Source organism: Carcharodon carcharias, chromosome 16 (genome assembly GCF_017639515.1).
Source record: "Carcharodon carcharias isolate sCarCar2 chromosome 16, sCarCar2.pri, whole genome shotgun sequence".
Lineage (NCBI taxonomy): Eukaryota > Metazoa > Chordata > Chondrichthyes > Lamniformes > Lamnidae > Carcharodon > Carcharodon carcharias.
Window position 1 is genome coordinate 108,298,536 of NC_054482.1, and position 15,586 is coordinate 108,314,121.

The 15,586-nt window shown below is 37.9% G+C and overlaps 1 protein-coding gene across 6 annotated transcripts in view; it reads left to right on the forward strand.

The window, feature by feature from the left end:
- Positions 1-4,586, forward strand: part of nexn (nexilin (F actin binding protein)) — a 68,546-nt gene extending 63,960 nt beyond the window's left edge. For 5 of the 6 annotated variants that reach the window (XM_041208671.1, XM_041208669.1, XM_041208667.1 and 2 more), the window contains 3 exons: positions 1,034-1,222; positions 3,306-3,669; positions 3,821-4,586. In XM_041208671.1, coding sequence (XP_041064605.1) covers positions 1,034-1,222; positions 3,306-3,669; positions 3,821-3,834 — 567 coding nt within the window. In that variant the 3' untranslated portion in view covers positions 3,835-4,586. Of the gene's footprint in view, positions 1-1,033; positions 1,223-3,305 lie in introns of all 6 variants that reach the window. The other variant, XM_041208670.1, reaches the window with a different exon arrangement.
- Positions 4,587-15,586: the final 11,000 nt, after the last annotated feature.

Consider the following 15,586-nt stretch of genomic DNA (forward strand, 5'->3'; position numbering starts at 1 on the left):
ACTAGATTTTTATGAAGCTTCATCATTTCTTTGCTTTCGTACTGTCTTTATTTATAAAACCCAAGAACCCGCATGTCTTTTTAACTACTTTCTCAACATGCCCTGACATGTTCAATAATTCATGAATATAAATAGCCATCTGTTCCTGCCCCCTCTTTAGAGTTGTACCATTTTATAGTCTCTCCTCATTCTTCCTACCTAAATATACTTCACATTTCTCTGCATTAATCTGCCATATGCCCACCCACTTCACCCTACGCCCATATCATTACTATCCCCTCAGTTCACAACACTTCCAACTACAAACTTTATAATCATGTCCCATACACGTCTGGGTCACTAGTATAAATCAAGAACAGTAGTCCAAGAAGCAATCTGAGGAACCCCACTACCTTCCTCCAATCCAATGAAGTACTAATCACGAATCCGTTCCCTGAACTCAGCCAACTTTGTAAATTATGCTCTTTCCCAGTTTGCATTTTAGTAAAGGCCACAAGATGGATAGATTTTATCTGAAAGGTACTGTTGGAGGTGCTGTCTTTCATGAGACTTTAAAACTGAGGCCCTTTCACGTGGACACAGAAATAGTACCACAGGAACCTTTTATGAAGAGTTTCCCTTGGCACTTACCAATTAACATCACAACAGATTATTTGGCCATTATCCTATAGCTGTTTGTGATCTTGCTGTACTCAAATTGCTGCTGAATTTGCTACTTCAAAAGTGTACATCTCATATGTACTTCATGGTAAAAAGAGCTACATAAATGCAAATTATTTCTTCCTCATATCCTCGCTGCATCACGTAATCACTATTTCATAGTTTTATTTTGCCCAACCTGCACTATGGGCACTGGCTTCTCACCTTGATTTATCTTTTTTTTAAAAAAAGTTACCAAAGCAAGCTTTGAATAGGATGTGTGCGTGTTCTGTAACTTTCAGGATAGCTGACTGTCCTAAAAATAAATCAGATTAGTCCATGATTGAGCTGCTGTTCTGTAAGACATGGATTCAATTATATTTTATACTTGCAGGAAGGAATAGAAGAGGTCACAAGGGAGCCCAAAAGAGATGATGCTCCATTTACTCACAAGGTTGATATGCGAGCTCGCTTTGAACAAATGGCTAAAGCAAGAGAGGATGAGGAAAGGAGAAGAATTGAAGAACAGAAACTTCAACGGATGCAATTTGAGCAGAAGGAAATTGATGCAGCATTGCAAAAGGTATTTTTATCTAAAAATAATTTCCAACACTAATAATCCCCATCAATACATCCCCCAAAATGTTACTAAGTTAAATGAGGACCCAGCAGAAACTTTACCCAAAATGTGGCAAGAATGAGGAATTCGATACCACATGGAGTAGTTGAAGCAAATAGTACAGATGTAGTTAAGGGAAAGCTATGATGATAAGGATGAAAAGAATAGGATATGCGGATTGTTTTAGATGCAGTGAGGTGCATAAACACTGGCATAAATCAGTTGGGCCAAATGGCCTATTTGTGTTGTACTCTCAATGGAAGAATCAGTGATAAATCTGAAAAGGCCTGAGGTTTTGAACGTGAGAGGCTGAAAATGGAAGGCAAGTGTAAATCAGGGTGCAGTGATTAGGTGATATCAAACTTTTTTTATTAAAAAGACAAAGAGAGAATTGGTTTTGTATAGTGCCACACATCTTCAATGTCCTGAAACTCTTAGAACCAATGCAGTTATTGTTGGAATGCAGGAAATTCAGCAGCCAATTTGTACACAGCAAGCTTCCAAAAGAGCAATATCATAACGAGCATATGAAAAATGCTGGTTGAGGTTTAGATATTTGCGAGGACACCATGGATAACCCCCCATGCTCCTTTTCAAAATAGCACCATGGGATCTTGTAACATCCCGAGGGGGCAGATTGGGCCTTGGTGCGACCTTTCATCCTAAAGATCATCCTTAGGCAGTGCAACACTGCCTCAGTACAATAATTCCTCACTTAACACTGTAGTTGTGTTCCTGAAAAGGGCAATTTTAAATGAAACAATGTTCAGAAAATCAGATTTTCCATTAATATTTTTTTCTGACGGGAAAACTAAATGTAAAAACATTATACCGTGTATTTAAATACTGTACATTGGCACTCAAACAAAATAGCTTTTAAAATAAAATTTATTTTAAAATGTTAAAGAAAATGCTAACTCTTTCTACTGAACTACTGCTCGCTACGTCTTCTGCTTCTCACCTCTTCTGCTCCTCGACCCTTCGGCTTGCCACCAATTGTGCTCTCCGACCCTCCTGTTAGCTGACAACCCCCACCCCCACAATACTTGTCCCTCTCCCAAGCCCTGTTAGCGAGGGCTCAGGAGAAGAGCTGAGAGAGGTAGAAAGCAGCTTATCAAGTGAGTGCAGCTTTGAGTTGTAGGATCACGCAAGTAGGCCACTAGCCGAAAGGCAACAAGCAGAAGGGTCAGCAGTGACCAGGAGAGGCCATTCCAAAATGGCACTGAGCAGGTTACTACATCACACCGGGAATGAAACAACACTCATGCAAATCCATAACACTAGATGCGAATACTGGCCCCAGTAAAAAAAAAATATTCAATGAAAACTTAAAATGGAGAAACTTAAAGCAAGGACTTACTGCAATTCAGTGAAACGTTAGCCTAGATTTTGTGCCCAAATCTGAGACTTGAAAGCATAATCTATCAACCGAGCCACAATGACATTATAGACACCAAGACTCCTTAGTCATCACCTTCCAAACTTACGACCAGTACCATCTAGGACAAGGGCAGTAAACACATGAACACCTGCAAGTTCCCCTCCAAGCCACTCACTATCCTGACTTGGAAGTATATCTCTGTTCCTTCACCTCCAGGGTCAAAATCCTGGAACTCCTCTCTTAACAGCAATGTGGGTGTTACCTACACCACATAGACTGCAGCGGGTTCAAGAAGGCAGCTCACCACCACCTTCTCAAGTGCAATTGTCGATGGGCAATAAATGCTGGCCCAGCCAGCAATGTCCACATCCCATGAATGAATAAAAAATAAGTGATACAAGCTCTACCTCTCAACTACATAGCCCTGTACTGTACCCCCTCTTTATGAAATTTTCTTCAACTTAATAGAGAAACAATTGAAGGCTTTTTCTCCCACCAAAAACTCCCAACGGTTCAAGACATTCAGATTTAACAAATTCATGATGGGGTCTGAACTCCAGGTTTACTAATTCATAATATCTATCACTCCACCAAAACTAAAATCAAATGCACTCCAACTAAATGTTCGAGGCATTTATTTTTTTTTTTAAACTCGTGTGCTTGCAGAAAGGGGATGAAGAGGAGGAAGAGGAAGGGAGCATTATTAATGGATCAACCTGTGAGGATGACACAGATGAACTCATTCGGTCTGGCGCTCCATGGTTCAAGAAGCCCCTCAAAAACACATCCGTTGTGGACGGCGAGCCTGTAAGGTTCACTGTAAAAATCCTGGGAGAACCCGCACCAGGAGTTACGTGGTGGTTTGAGGGCGAAATGTTACAGGACTGCGAGGACTATCAATACATTGAAAGAGGAGAAACTTACTGCCTTTACCTACCTGAAACCTTTCCTGAAGACGAAGGAGAATACATGTGCAAAGCTGTCAACACCAGAGGAACAGCTGCTAGCACTTGCATTCTCACCATTGAAAGTAAGAGTTAAATTTTGTACAACGGCACTTTTTCTAAAAGTAGGAAACCCGTAAACTCATCCACACATACACCAAGTAAAACAAACTATACTTACAACTTTCAGCTTTTTTCAATGGCAACTAATTTCTTTAATTTTCTCTTCTCTTTTAGCTGATGACTACTAAATCTGATGGAATTTCCTTTCTGTCCTCAACCTTTACTACATCTGTCTTTCCCCTCTGATGGGGCCAAAAAAAAATTAATTATCCTATCACCCTTGGAAAAAATTGCTGTAGTGTTGATCGTCATTCCTTTCACGGTTAACGCATAGCCTAGGAAAAATGCATGAGGTTTACATAATGGTTTTATTTGGTCAGTTTTAATCATTTTAAAATTATCGTGATGTTATTTAACAGATGCTTTAATATCTACAGATTATTGTTAACAGCGGAGCCCACTTAGGAATTAGTCGAGTCTATGAACCTATGAATTTTTAAAAATTCTAATCCAGTGTTATCTCACTTATTGATCACCACTTTGGTCAAACATCAGCAAGATGCTGGTTTTAAAATAACTTGGTTAGAATTGTCCATTGTGAAAGCCCACTTAACTTTGCATACAGAAGTTTTTTATTAAATACAACATGGAAATTAATTGTTGATTATATTCAATGAGTTGTCTACATACAGAGAAAGCTTTTATTTAATCACTGTAAAAATAACCATGAGGCCTTACATACAAATTGTCCATGGACAATGAATGATGCTCCTTCAAGCAACGTAGAACAATGGGCCTGAGAGACATTACATATTGCATGCTGGACAATCTGTGACCCTCAGAAATGCTCTCCATGCAGAATGTACTTTTTTTGTAAACAGTTCAACTTCTCAACTGTACTGAATTTCAGATACCATTTAAAACTTACTTTGAAACAAAATTATGTGCTGCTTTTCCTTGCTCTGTTTCAATGATGATTCAAGTTAGTGTTTGCAAAAGGCACCTTGGGTTGTGAGGATATATTCTAACAGCATCTATAGAATCAACACAGCCCAAAACTTTTAGTGACCTGCTCTGAATCGGTGTAATACACTTATGTGACCGTCAATGGAATCACCAATGCTCACACATGGCAGAAAAAGGCAGACAGCGACAGAGATGATCTTTTGAATCTTTCTGTAACAGCTATAGTTTAATAAAAAGTTGCAGGACATGTTTTCTGGTAAATTGCTACTTTTGGAGATCTTCCATTCCCTCCCCCTGCACCAAGCATCAAACTTTAGTCAAGAGGCTATTCTCCTTTTTTGGTATCAGCAACCCATAACACAGTCTGCTTGGGTGTACAAGTGATAACTCTGGCTTCCCTGATGATACAGCTTTCTCAGACAGCACCAGCAAAACTCATGGCCCTAGAAGGATAAGATGATCAAGTTCATGGAACATCCAAGTCACACACCATCCTGACCTGAACATTTCTTCATCATCACAGGGTAGAAATACTGGAACTCCTACCCAGTATCACTGTGGGTATGCTGGGGGGTGTGGCTTGTAAAACATTGCGAGAGAGCATGAGTCGAATCAGACTGCATCCTCATCCTGTGCCCAAAGATCATTGCATTTTTTTTGACCTTAAGCTTTGAGCACATTATCTTCCACCAACTTTTCCATATTAACTAGCTATGAGCAGTAAAAGGCCCTGTAACTGGTGCTCATATCCCAGGTCTGATGGGATAACTCCCCTTTTCTTCATATAGTGCCATGGGATCTTTTACATGTACCCGAGAGGACTGACAGGTCCACATTTTTAATGTCACATCAGAAAGGTGTAGCACTATCTCAGTACTTCACTTGAGCGTTAGCCTTGATGTGTGTTCAAATGTATATGAGACACATGACCACATTTTTTTTAGTGCTGTTGGTTGAGGTTAATTGTCCAGGACACCAGGACCCTGTACCTTCCGTTTAATGAAGAGGGCAAACAATGTGCAGTGGCAGCCAAGATAATGTGCTCAAGCCTCTACACAACCTTTGACTGAGGTGAAACTGCTACCTGCTGAGCCAAGGCTGCAGATGAATGCACCATGTGCTATGCTACTAACTGGTAAATAGCATGGTGGTCTTGGGCTGGATTTGTGCTCTCCAACTCATTTCAGGGTCATCAGCAGATTTGCTTCAACTGCCCTGGGCTAAGGTGGAAAAAAATTTAGCCAGATTTCCCATTCCAGGCCTCTGGGTGAGGATGGGCTCAGAGTTGATTCTGATGCTCTCTATTCTCAAAATTTTCCATGCCTAATGAATGTCCATAAGGACCAGGTACCAGAGGTTACCAGTGTTAGCAAAATTGCCTTCAGGAGAGGGGTGTTTGTCAGGAAATAAACAAAGTGTAATATGGCTTGCAATCATTTGCAATAAGCTGGAACGTAACATGGAGATGAAACATTTTCTTCTCATAATCAATTACATCTATAATCCTGAAACCCAATCTTGCCAAACCCATGCTTGATGGACACAGTAATAAAGAAAGCAATTATTATTTGTGCACCTCAAACTTTATTTATAATTTCAAAATCTTTACAGTTTAATTCACACTAAAATCAGATTACATTATCAGAAAAACAAAAAATGAGTACGTACACATCTGGATCATTCTTAAACAGCTTTTTTTCCCGTCAGATTGAAATTACCTTATATTTCAGCTCCATATCTGTATGATATCCCTTTCTCCAACCACAGCAAGCCCTTTATCTGCTTAGTAGTCTTCTCCAGCAATGCACATTTTCTGAAGAATTTTTTTCTTCGAGATAATAGCTAATCCATCTCAAAAAGCCATGTGTAAAAAAAACATGCAAAAGAAATAGGCAGGACACCTATCGAGCAGTGTGCCGATGTTAAACGTACGGAACAGGAACAACAGCAAAAAATTTGCAGTCAAATCCTGAAGTGTATCTTTCCTCTAATTAATTCTAGCACAGATACTGTCTGCTTTAACACATTACATTAGGTTAACTGAGACATCTCCCTGCAGAATCTAACTACACAATTTGCGTTCAGTTTTTTTTTTAAAAAAAGTAAACATTCGCTTCTGCAGATTTTTCTGAATCAAGAGCTTCTAACCATTTTAGGAAAAAAAAACCAAATAAATGCATCCTAAGTTGTTTTAGGAAGGTCAATACTTGAACTTTAAAATTCAATGTGCATGTATCCACATACATAAAATCCACATACAGGGTCACTAAAAGGGAAATACTTATTCCTTAATTTGGGGATTCATATATTTATATAAAACAAGAGATCAGACAAATTAAACTATGCTTTGTACCTCAACACTATTCAAGCGATATGAAACAGTTATAATGCATGTATATTTGAGATGTTAACTGTCAACAATTTAATTCAAGTTATATTTAAAATGTGGATTTTCTGTAGAAACATCAATTTAAAATAATAAAAAAAAACCAAAAGGACTTAATAGGGAAACCTCGCATCAATGTACACATTAAGTCTTGCAATACTGAACTGAAGACCTAAAATTTGTAAAGCTCCAGAATTATTAGATTAATATGACTGAACTATGACATTTTAAATTATAGTTCCAGCCTGCAGAAAGAAGTGTGCTTATTTTAACATCTGTATGCAAATGGTAAATAGAAACAAGTGCATAAGCCAAAGATTCGGACAGCATGCCTCCTAGCCTAAATATTACAATTTGTGGAAAATAGCTAATTGCCTGCATTTGAAAGAACACGTTTCTCTCAAAAAGAATTACCTTATACAGAGAGCCCTTGTATGGTTTGTGTTCATCAGTTCAATAGGATGAACGCAAAGGAGTCCTCCATAGGGGTAGAAACTATCTCAGGACCTGATCCTATGCCCTATGAACCGGGTGCTGGCAGCTAGCTCTTCAGCACTGTATAAGAACAAAGGCACCACCTTTTGAATACTTTGAAAAAAAAAATTGCCAAGAGATAAGCAGGTTGGCTTTTTGCAAAGAAACCCTAAGATTTTCTGATTAAAAGACAAAGGTAATTAACCTCGAGCAATGCAAGATTCACTCTTTTAAGAAAAAGGCATATAAATAATACTGAAGGTGGAATCACAGCTCATTGAACACTTGGAACTCTAAACTAATCTTGAAGCAAGATATTTTATGCATTTTAATAAGGTAAACGGACCACAAAACCGCCAGAACACAATAATTCACCATTAAAAACGCACAGCAAAAATAGCACCACACCTCATCTCCTTTAAGATGCAATTATCTGCCTGAAGTTAGAGTAGTGTAAATTATTGCAGATATTTTAACCCTCTCCCCCTGGCTATTTCCCAAAAATGGCCTCACAGGCCCCCAGGGCATCAACAGCAAAAAACGATCCAGCTGTTGCACAGTGCACCACCAAGATCTGTAAGCTTCCTTTATTGTAGTTATACTAAAGGTTTGATGTTTATTTGGTAGCATAAAGAATTTATGTCATTTTTACTAATGCAACAGTGCACAATTTCTAAAAGTAACCCAAGGGCCTTCATTAACCAGAATGGCAGAGGGTTAAAATAAGACAATATGATCCAATCCATGCCAACACAACCTATAGTTTATCCTCCGAGTACAAACTGGACAGCTCTCGTCTTTCCCTGTATAATATATAGTTATATTGTAGAATTCTAACTATTTAACAAAGATGCCTTCACAACAACTGATTCACATCAAAGTTATATATATTTAAAGTTTACTAATAATGGACTTAATGGTAGAAAATCAGATATCTAATATGAACAGAAATCTAAACAAGCATTTGTTGGAACAGTTAAACTGTGCAGAATATCTGAAATTAACTTTCCTCAAAAGTGAGTGCTGTTGTAGCTTCTGCTGAAAACTAATAATGGTCTAAGACATTAGAATTGCCCCACCGCACATTCAAAGAGGGTGGTTGTATGCAAACAATCCCCATCTTAATTCACAGCTAGAAAAAAACTAAAACCATATCACAAATCTGAGAGCATCTGAAAAGACAGTTAACCCTTCAGGTGCAGGCCCGAAGCTTTACTCTGTCTTTTTTTCAGATGCTGGCTGACCCTGTGCCATTTTTTAAAAATTTCAGATTTACAGCTGTTGAATTTTTTTGTTTTACTCATTTTGATTTCATCATCTGGACAAACAAATTTTGGAACATTTGGCTGATCAGACTGACATTTAATTCCATACTCGTACAGTAAAGGAATGCTGAGCTTCGTTAAAATAATGCATACATAAAGAGGGCCAATAACTAATCAAGATCTTTTTAAACCCTGAACGAATACGCCTTCATTCTTGCTTACCTTTAGTGTACTGCAGCAGAACTTAAGGTTCAAGGTCTGGGTGGCACTGTGAAGTATAAAAATTGCACTTCATTTGCGATGAGCTGCGACTTCACATGGTACAAGAAAACTATACCAACAGCCTCCATTTTGAAACACTTCTTTATAAAGTCAGTATTATTAATATTTTGGTAGATAGTAGCAATGTAAGCTGAAAAAAGACCCAGTTTCTGGAATTTTCACTTAAAAGGCGAGGGCGTTTCTTTCATTAAATAACAGATTCTTAATACAAGTAATTATATTCTGCGACATCTCTTTAAAAATTTTCTTACTATCTAAATACCCAAAATAAATATGGCATGCTTCAGTTACTGACTGCAAAAAGTTAAAAAACTTTCAAACGGTCTGCACTATTCAAACGGCATTTTCCTATATGCCTCATTATACAAAAAAGTAAATTGATGCAGATTATCCTTTGTTACACAAGATATAGGAGTTACAAGCTACACTGCACATTTTTTTTCCTCAAAAGATGTTTATTTTAACGTATGATGGACTGGAGAAGTGCACCGCAAAGAAGCCAAAACATACGATCTGAGGTATTTGTTATCCGATCTTCTAACAACCTTTTCTGGCCAAATCAAAGCTGACAGTGCATCTACTCAGCCCACTGACATTAAAATAAGCATGCTACTTTTCATAGAGCAGTAAAGTTATCAAATCTCTACCACACTGTCCAAAACTTCAAAGTGTAAGCAGATAAAATAATCCAATTAAGAAACTTACATTTTTCATACATATATGATAGCAGAGCATTCTCATCAATTGACTGACCAAACGGGTTTCAAAACAAGCGACATTACTGGCTGGGTTCCTGACAGTATAACATAGGCTCCCAATTAAACCACAGATTAAACCACTACTTCAGAGAAACTCTTTGTGCCCTTTTGGAGGGGGAAATTGAAGGGGAGAGGGAAAAATGTGTCAATTACCCATCACTAAAAGCGTGAAAACCTATTACAACCCAGTCTTGTAAGTACAAAAGCACTACTGGCAGTTGTTAATGGAGGGGGGAGAGGCAGCGTTAGCAGAGAGTCAACAACTGCCCCAGACAGATTAAGAGTAGTAACACTAGGAGCATGGGAATGAATTTTACAGGATATTTTGTTCATGTTGGCAACCCTGCTAACAGAACCGTATATTGCAAATAAACATAATTACCCCCAAAAGGTAAAATCTGTCCAAACATCACAATTTAAGAAATATAAACGTTCATGATTTCAGAATAATATTCTAGCAGTCATGTAATAAGAAGTAGAGTTCGAAAAGGTGCTTTTGGTCCTGCAGGCATTAAATCTTTTAAGTGACTTAACTGAGTCATAGCCACCTGTGTAAATGCAGAAAATGACAGCTCTGGCAGAGAAATATAAATTCCACATGCACTACAAATCAATTTTGAATTATGGCAGACTAAGGCAGATATCCAGAGCTGCCAACATATATGCAACAATTCTGATATAGAATTAGACTGTGGGAGGTGATGGTCATCCTCACCTTGGGATCCGGGACTGCTGCTGACCAATGTTAAGGAGTCTGGATCATCCAAACTTTTGAACAGGCACGTGTAATCCCGGTGAAGATTTTGTCATGACTAATTCAATTTGGCCTGGATTTTGTCTGCAAGGTCACACTGTCAGAAGTGCTTAGGTCTATAATCTGACAAAGAATAAAAGCCTAAATTTAAAAACGAACAGAAAAATAATCCTAAAAGGTACGAAACGTGACCACCCTACAGAACAGTAATCAAGAGAAATATCCCTGACCATTCATAACTCTCATTTTATCACCTTGTTTACAATCAATTGAATCTTGGGATTCATCAGGCCAATGGGGAGAAGGGTAGAGTGGTACTTGTGTATGAATCAAATCCAAGTATTTAGCAGCACATAGCTGTTTACAGCTACATCATACCTTTAAATGATAAACTCCACCAGCAATAGGCAAAATGCATTATCGTTACAAACATTGCACCTTGATCAACCCAAGACAGAATTACAAACAAGGGTGACTTTCCTTTTGGTAAAACTATGTCATCATTTTAACTTGCCTCCACTCCCATCACTTAATTCTGATTGCAATGGAGAACACAAGTTGGAAGCCTCTAAATTAGTTGTGATCACAAGTTTAGGCTTCTTTTCCATAAGCACATCACTCATCAGTCACTGAACCAAGCAGGGCAGTAATGATGCAGAATCAGGTCTCATGGACAGTGCAATTCATTTAAGATCATGGGAAACATCTCTGCATTAGATTAACACACTTCCTAGAATATCAAATCATCTTCCCAAACGATTAAGCCAAGAGGTCTACACAGATACAAATCCACAGTTTATCAGCAAAATGGTGAAATAGATGGTTATGCTTAAACAGGTACTATTGAATAAATTACCCAACATCAAAATGGCAGAAAGATATGCACTTTTTTCTACTAAAGCTAAAAGCACAGGTAAGCAAGTAATCAAACTTCCCAGATCAGTGTTTCTAATAATATGGACTTGAAAAGTCTGCCATGATTGGAAGGGACATTGTGGTTGGGGGGAAGGTTGGGAAAAGGGAGAGAAGATGCAAAACTGTGAAGCGATATCACAATAGAACTTTTCCCATATTATACAGAAGAGTCCAATGCCTAGGTGCCTTTTTATTTAAAATGTTAGTCAAAGCAAATTGAAACAAGTCTGTAAGATTGTGTGTTTAGTTCTAAGTTTTCAGGTCATCATCTAATTAGAATGATTAAATGCAATCGCTAGCCATTGTGGCCCCATTCAAACTCTTCATCCTCTTGTCTTATGTTGCTCGCTATCTTTAGAAGGTTTCTCAAAGCCTTATCTTCTTGAACATTATTTGACTAATTTCCAAAACTGCTCCAGTACTGCCAGTAGCTGTGTCCCTATGAAGCATCTTGGGATGTTTCCTACTTTAATGCCACTGTACAAATGCAAGTTGTTATAGGCCAGGTGCTGGGAATTACTTATACCTCTGCCTATTACACATTTAATTCATGGAATTAAACCTTGTTAAAAAGACAGTATGGAGATTTGAAATTGTATGTTGAAATTTGGCAAACACATAAGGGAAGCAACTTGGTACCATAACGTCAATTCATCCCAAAAGGCTAAAAGAACTGAAAAACATGTGATCTTATTTCATATGTAGCAAAACTGGAAGATGAGATTTGATTGCAGGATCAAATCACTCATCAGGAACAATGACAGTTTGGAGCATTTAAGGAGGAAATTCAACATATAATTTCAGTCTTTGAATTGAGGATATTTACAATAGGAAAGTTGTTAATTTAAAAAGTGAAGTCACAATGGCACTTCAGCTGCCTCAGTTGGCAAATCCACCACACAAGGTTCTTAGCCACACAGACCAGTAAATTGCCAGTTAGTCCAAGTTGAATTAGCTGATCTCACATGGGGATGGCAGCAGATTGTGCTACAGTTAGTATCATCACAATCGATTAATTGAGGGATAGAAAAAGAAAACTGCCATTATCACTGTTTGAGTGTTGTCCGGGTGTCTGGAAGGCGTTGCACAAGGCCTGAGCTCAGCTGCAATTCGCTCCACAGTTCATTAACTTGCTGCTGCTTTCCATCAATGCTGACATGAAGAATAGTCACTTAGAGAGAAGGTAACTGGCACTGAAATAATCCCACAAGTCAGTGATTTTGGGAGAGGAAACTGAAATATGTGGGATCATAAAAATAAACTTACACAGATAGTGAAATGCTTTGCAAACAATCCCATCTTTTCTATCCATATAGCATTCATTAATACTAGCACACCCTCTTCCTTAACAATTTGAAGAGTGGATGTCCTGGTAATTGAGATTTATTTGCTACCCAAGTAGGTATAGTTAAAATTCAAAGTTTCAAAAGCTGCAGAATCGTCACATCACTGAATAACTCAAATAGCATATTGGCCTGAAACTCAATGTACAGATCATTCACTCATCCAAGTGTTCCATGTCTATACAGCACAAGTTGTCCTGGACTGAAAACCAAATTTGTATCAATTTGGCATTAAAAAGCTCCGGCAAGGCTGCAGTTTGTTATGAAATAAACCTCCTGCACAGAACTACCAAATCCTAAATCTTACCATTTGCATAAGCATACTGAGTGATTTACTCAGACTGATATTTAATTCATTACTGTAATTACAGAGGACTTTGCTTGACTATACATTGGCTTAATTAAGCAAAAGGACACTTTCATCTATTTCTATATGGTGTCACTTGGAACCAACATAATAGGCCACCTCAGCACTCAAAATCCCAGTTGTTTGGCCATGTTAAGTTAGTGATAGCAATTGGTTATTCATTATCACTAAGTTTAAACTCCTAGACTGCACCATGATACCATTTATAGACATTAAAACATGATAAAACATGCAGTTTATCTGAAGCCTGCTTGAGAACAAAACAAAAGCTGCTGTATTGCAGGTACATTTATACAAGTATTTTTCTATTATGCACACACTAACAGAGGAACAAACAACATAATCAATAATTAAGAACCTTAAAATAAGGTCAATCTAAAGTTTTCACAGAAGAATTATAGACTCCAATAATTGGCTGAAACATGGATTTAGGTCTTAGCTGCAGCACAAGTTCAAATTTAACATCAGTCAAAAAAGGATTCCTCAGTAAAAAAAAATCACAGCCAGTGTTCAAAGAGCATTTTGGCACTTCAGATATAAAATATTCAGAACATAATTAGGGGAAAAATATAAATTTCTGGAGGAATAAAGTAAATTCAACCCAAATTAATGACTTTAAAATAACAAGGAATGAATGGCCTCCCTGTGCTGTAAATTTCTAAGATGCTTAGATATTGTTTATGATGAAGGGAAATGCAACCAACAAACCAATCTGTAATAATTGGGATCCTTAAGGATAGAGACCAGGAAATGCACTGGAATGACGGAATCCTCCATCTCACCGCAGACCAAGGTATCTACCACCAACAGTGGGTGACCATCCTTAGGGTGAATATTTTAATCTTTTATCAGTTTAACATTGCAGTATAAAAAAATCAAGTCCAAATACTTAAAAAACCCCCACCCACCCCTCCATAAAGTGCATTCAACTTTATTCCTATAGTCTTCCCATTTTTATTCCGGAATTTTACATTGTTTACTTCACAGCCAGGTCTATAGCAGATTTACTAAGTACACCAGCCTGCAGTGAGACAGGAACCCAACTTCAGAGTTCAAATGACCCCGAGTAAGACATAACTCTAACGCCACCCATAACATTAAGAAGCATTTGGATTTAAAGTTAATGCACAGACATCTAGAAAAGTCTCTTCTTCAAGACCTATGAAATGTTTTGAGGCAAACTGCACTGAGTAATGCCAGAAACTAGTAAAAAAAAGTCAACATATTAAACAGAATTTCAATAAAATTCCTCAACAAATCAACTGCAATTTACTTCAATTATGCTATTTTAACATGCACCACTTAAAAAATCACTTTCCATTTGGTATTAGAAAAGTATGAACAAAATGTATCCTACATTACAACTCAACTGGTTCCAATTGCAAATACAATACTTTCTACTATTAAAATCAGAGAATAGTATAAAATACATCAAAATTGTTACTGGCCACTCATGAACCTGCCCATACAATACATAAATTTGGATATTTGTCCATTTTCTTACCAACCTTGATGCTTCAGTGGGTTCATGACGCACAGGGCAATACAGAGCCGAAGAGCTATCAAAGTTTTAACAATCTATCAATAGGGTGGCTTTGACAGTTCTAGTTAACTTTCTGGGACACCTTTTTAATGGGATGGGCTTGATGGGGGGAGGGAGTGTGGTGCAGGAAGTAAGACAAGAAGGAAAAGTGAATGTTCCCTGCTCCTAACTGCAACCGAGTGCCTGTTGCTGGAACATGCATGGGAACGTAATTGGGCTTGGGTATGATGACATCCACCCTAACTGTGGACAAACTACAGACAACAGATGCCCAAGAACATTAATGAACAATGATTTCTTGGGCACAATATCAGACAGCCAACAGCATCCTGGGAACTTCACCCTAATATGAGTCTCCCTCTTCAGTTAAGACAAAATGGAGAAAAACGAATAGGAAAACTGACTTCTCAATCTCCTTCATTGCCTCGAGAGCAGGAAGGCTAATCAAACCAGTTTGACTTGACAAACCCATTAAGACCAATGGAGCATTTAATTATAGGTTAGGCCTTGAGGACAGTTTTCCATGAATGCATGTCTTTTATTAGGATTCAGGTTCGTCTTTAAGATATATAGATTACATCATTCAGTGGTCATACGCTTTTTGGTCAGGTGTGATTACTCACCATGAGTTTTTGTCAACGTTAAGCTCTTCATGTACACATGACATCGGCTTACGAATCCTTGTTGTTAATTGTTAAAAGCTTCTTGGGGTGTTCAATGAAATCCACAGCAAGACAGCGTAATCTGCCCATTGTAAAAGTTTATTGTTGGGCACACTTCTAAAATTAAGTTGAGCTGAGATTGTCAGTTTGACTATGTGACAAAAGGACCTGAAATGGACAAGGACAGCAATGAAAACGGGAAAATGGTTCTTGTACTGTACTCCA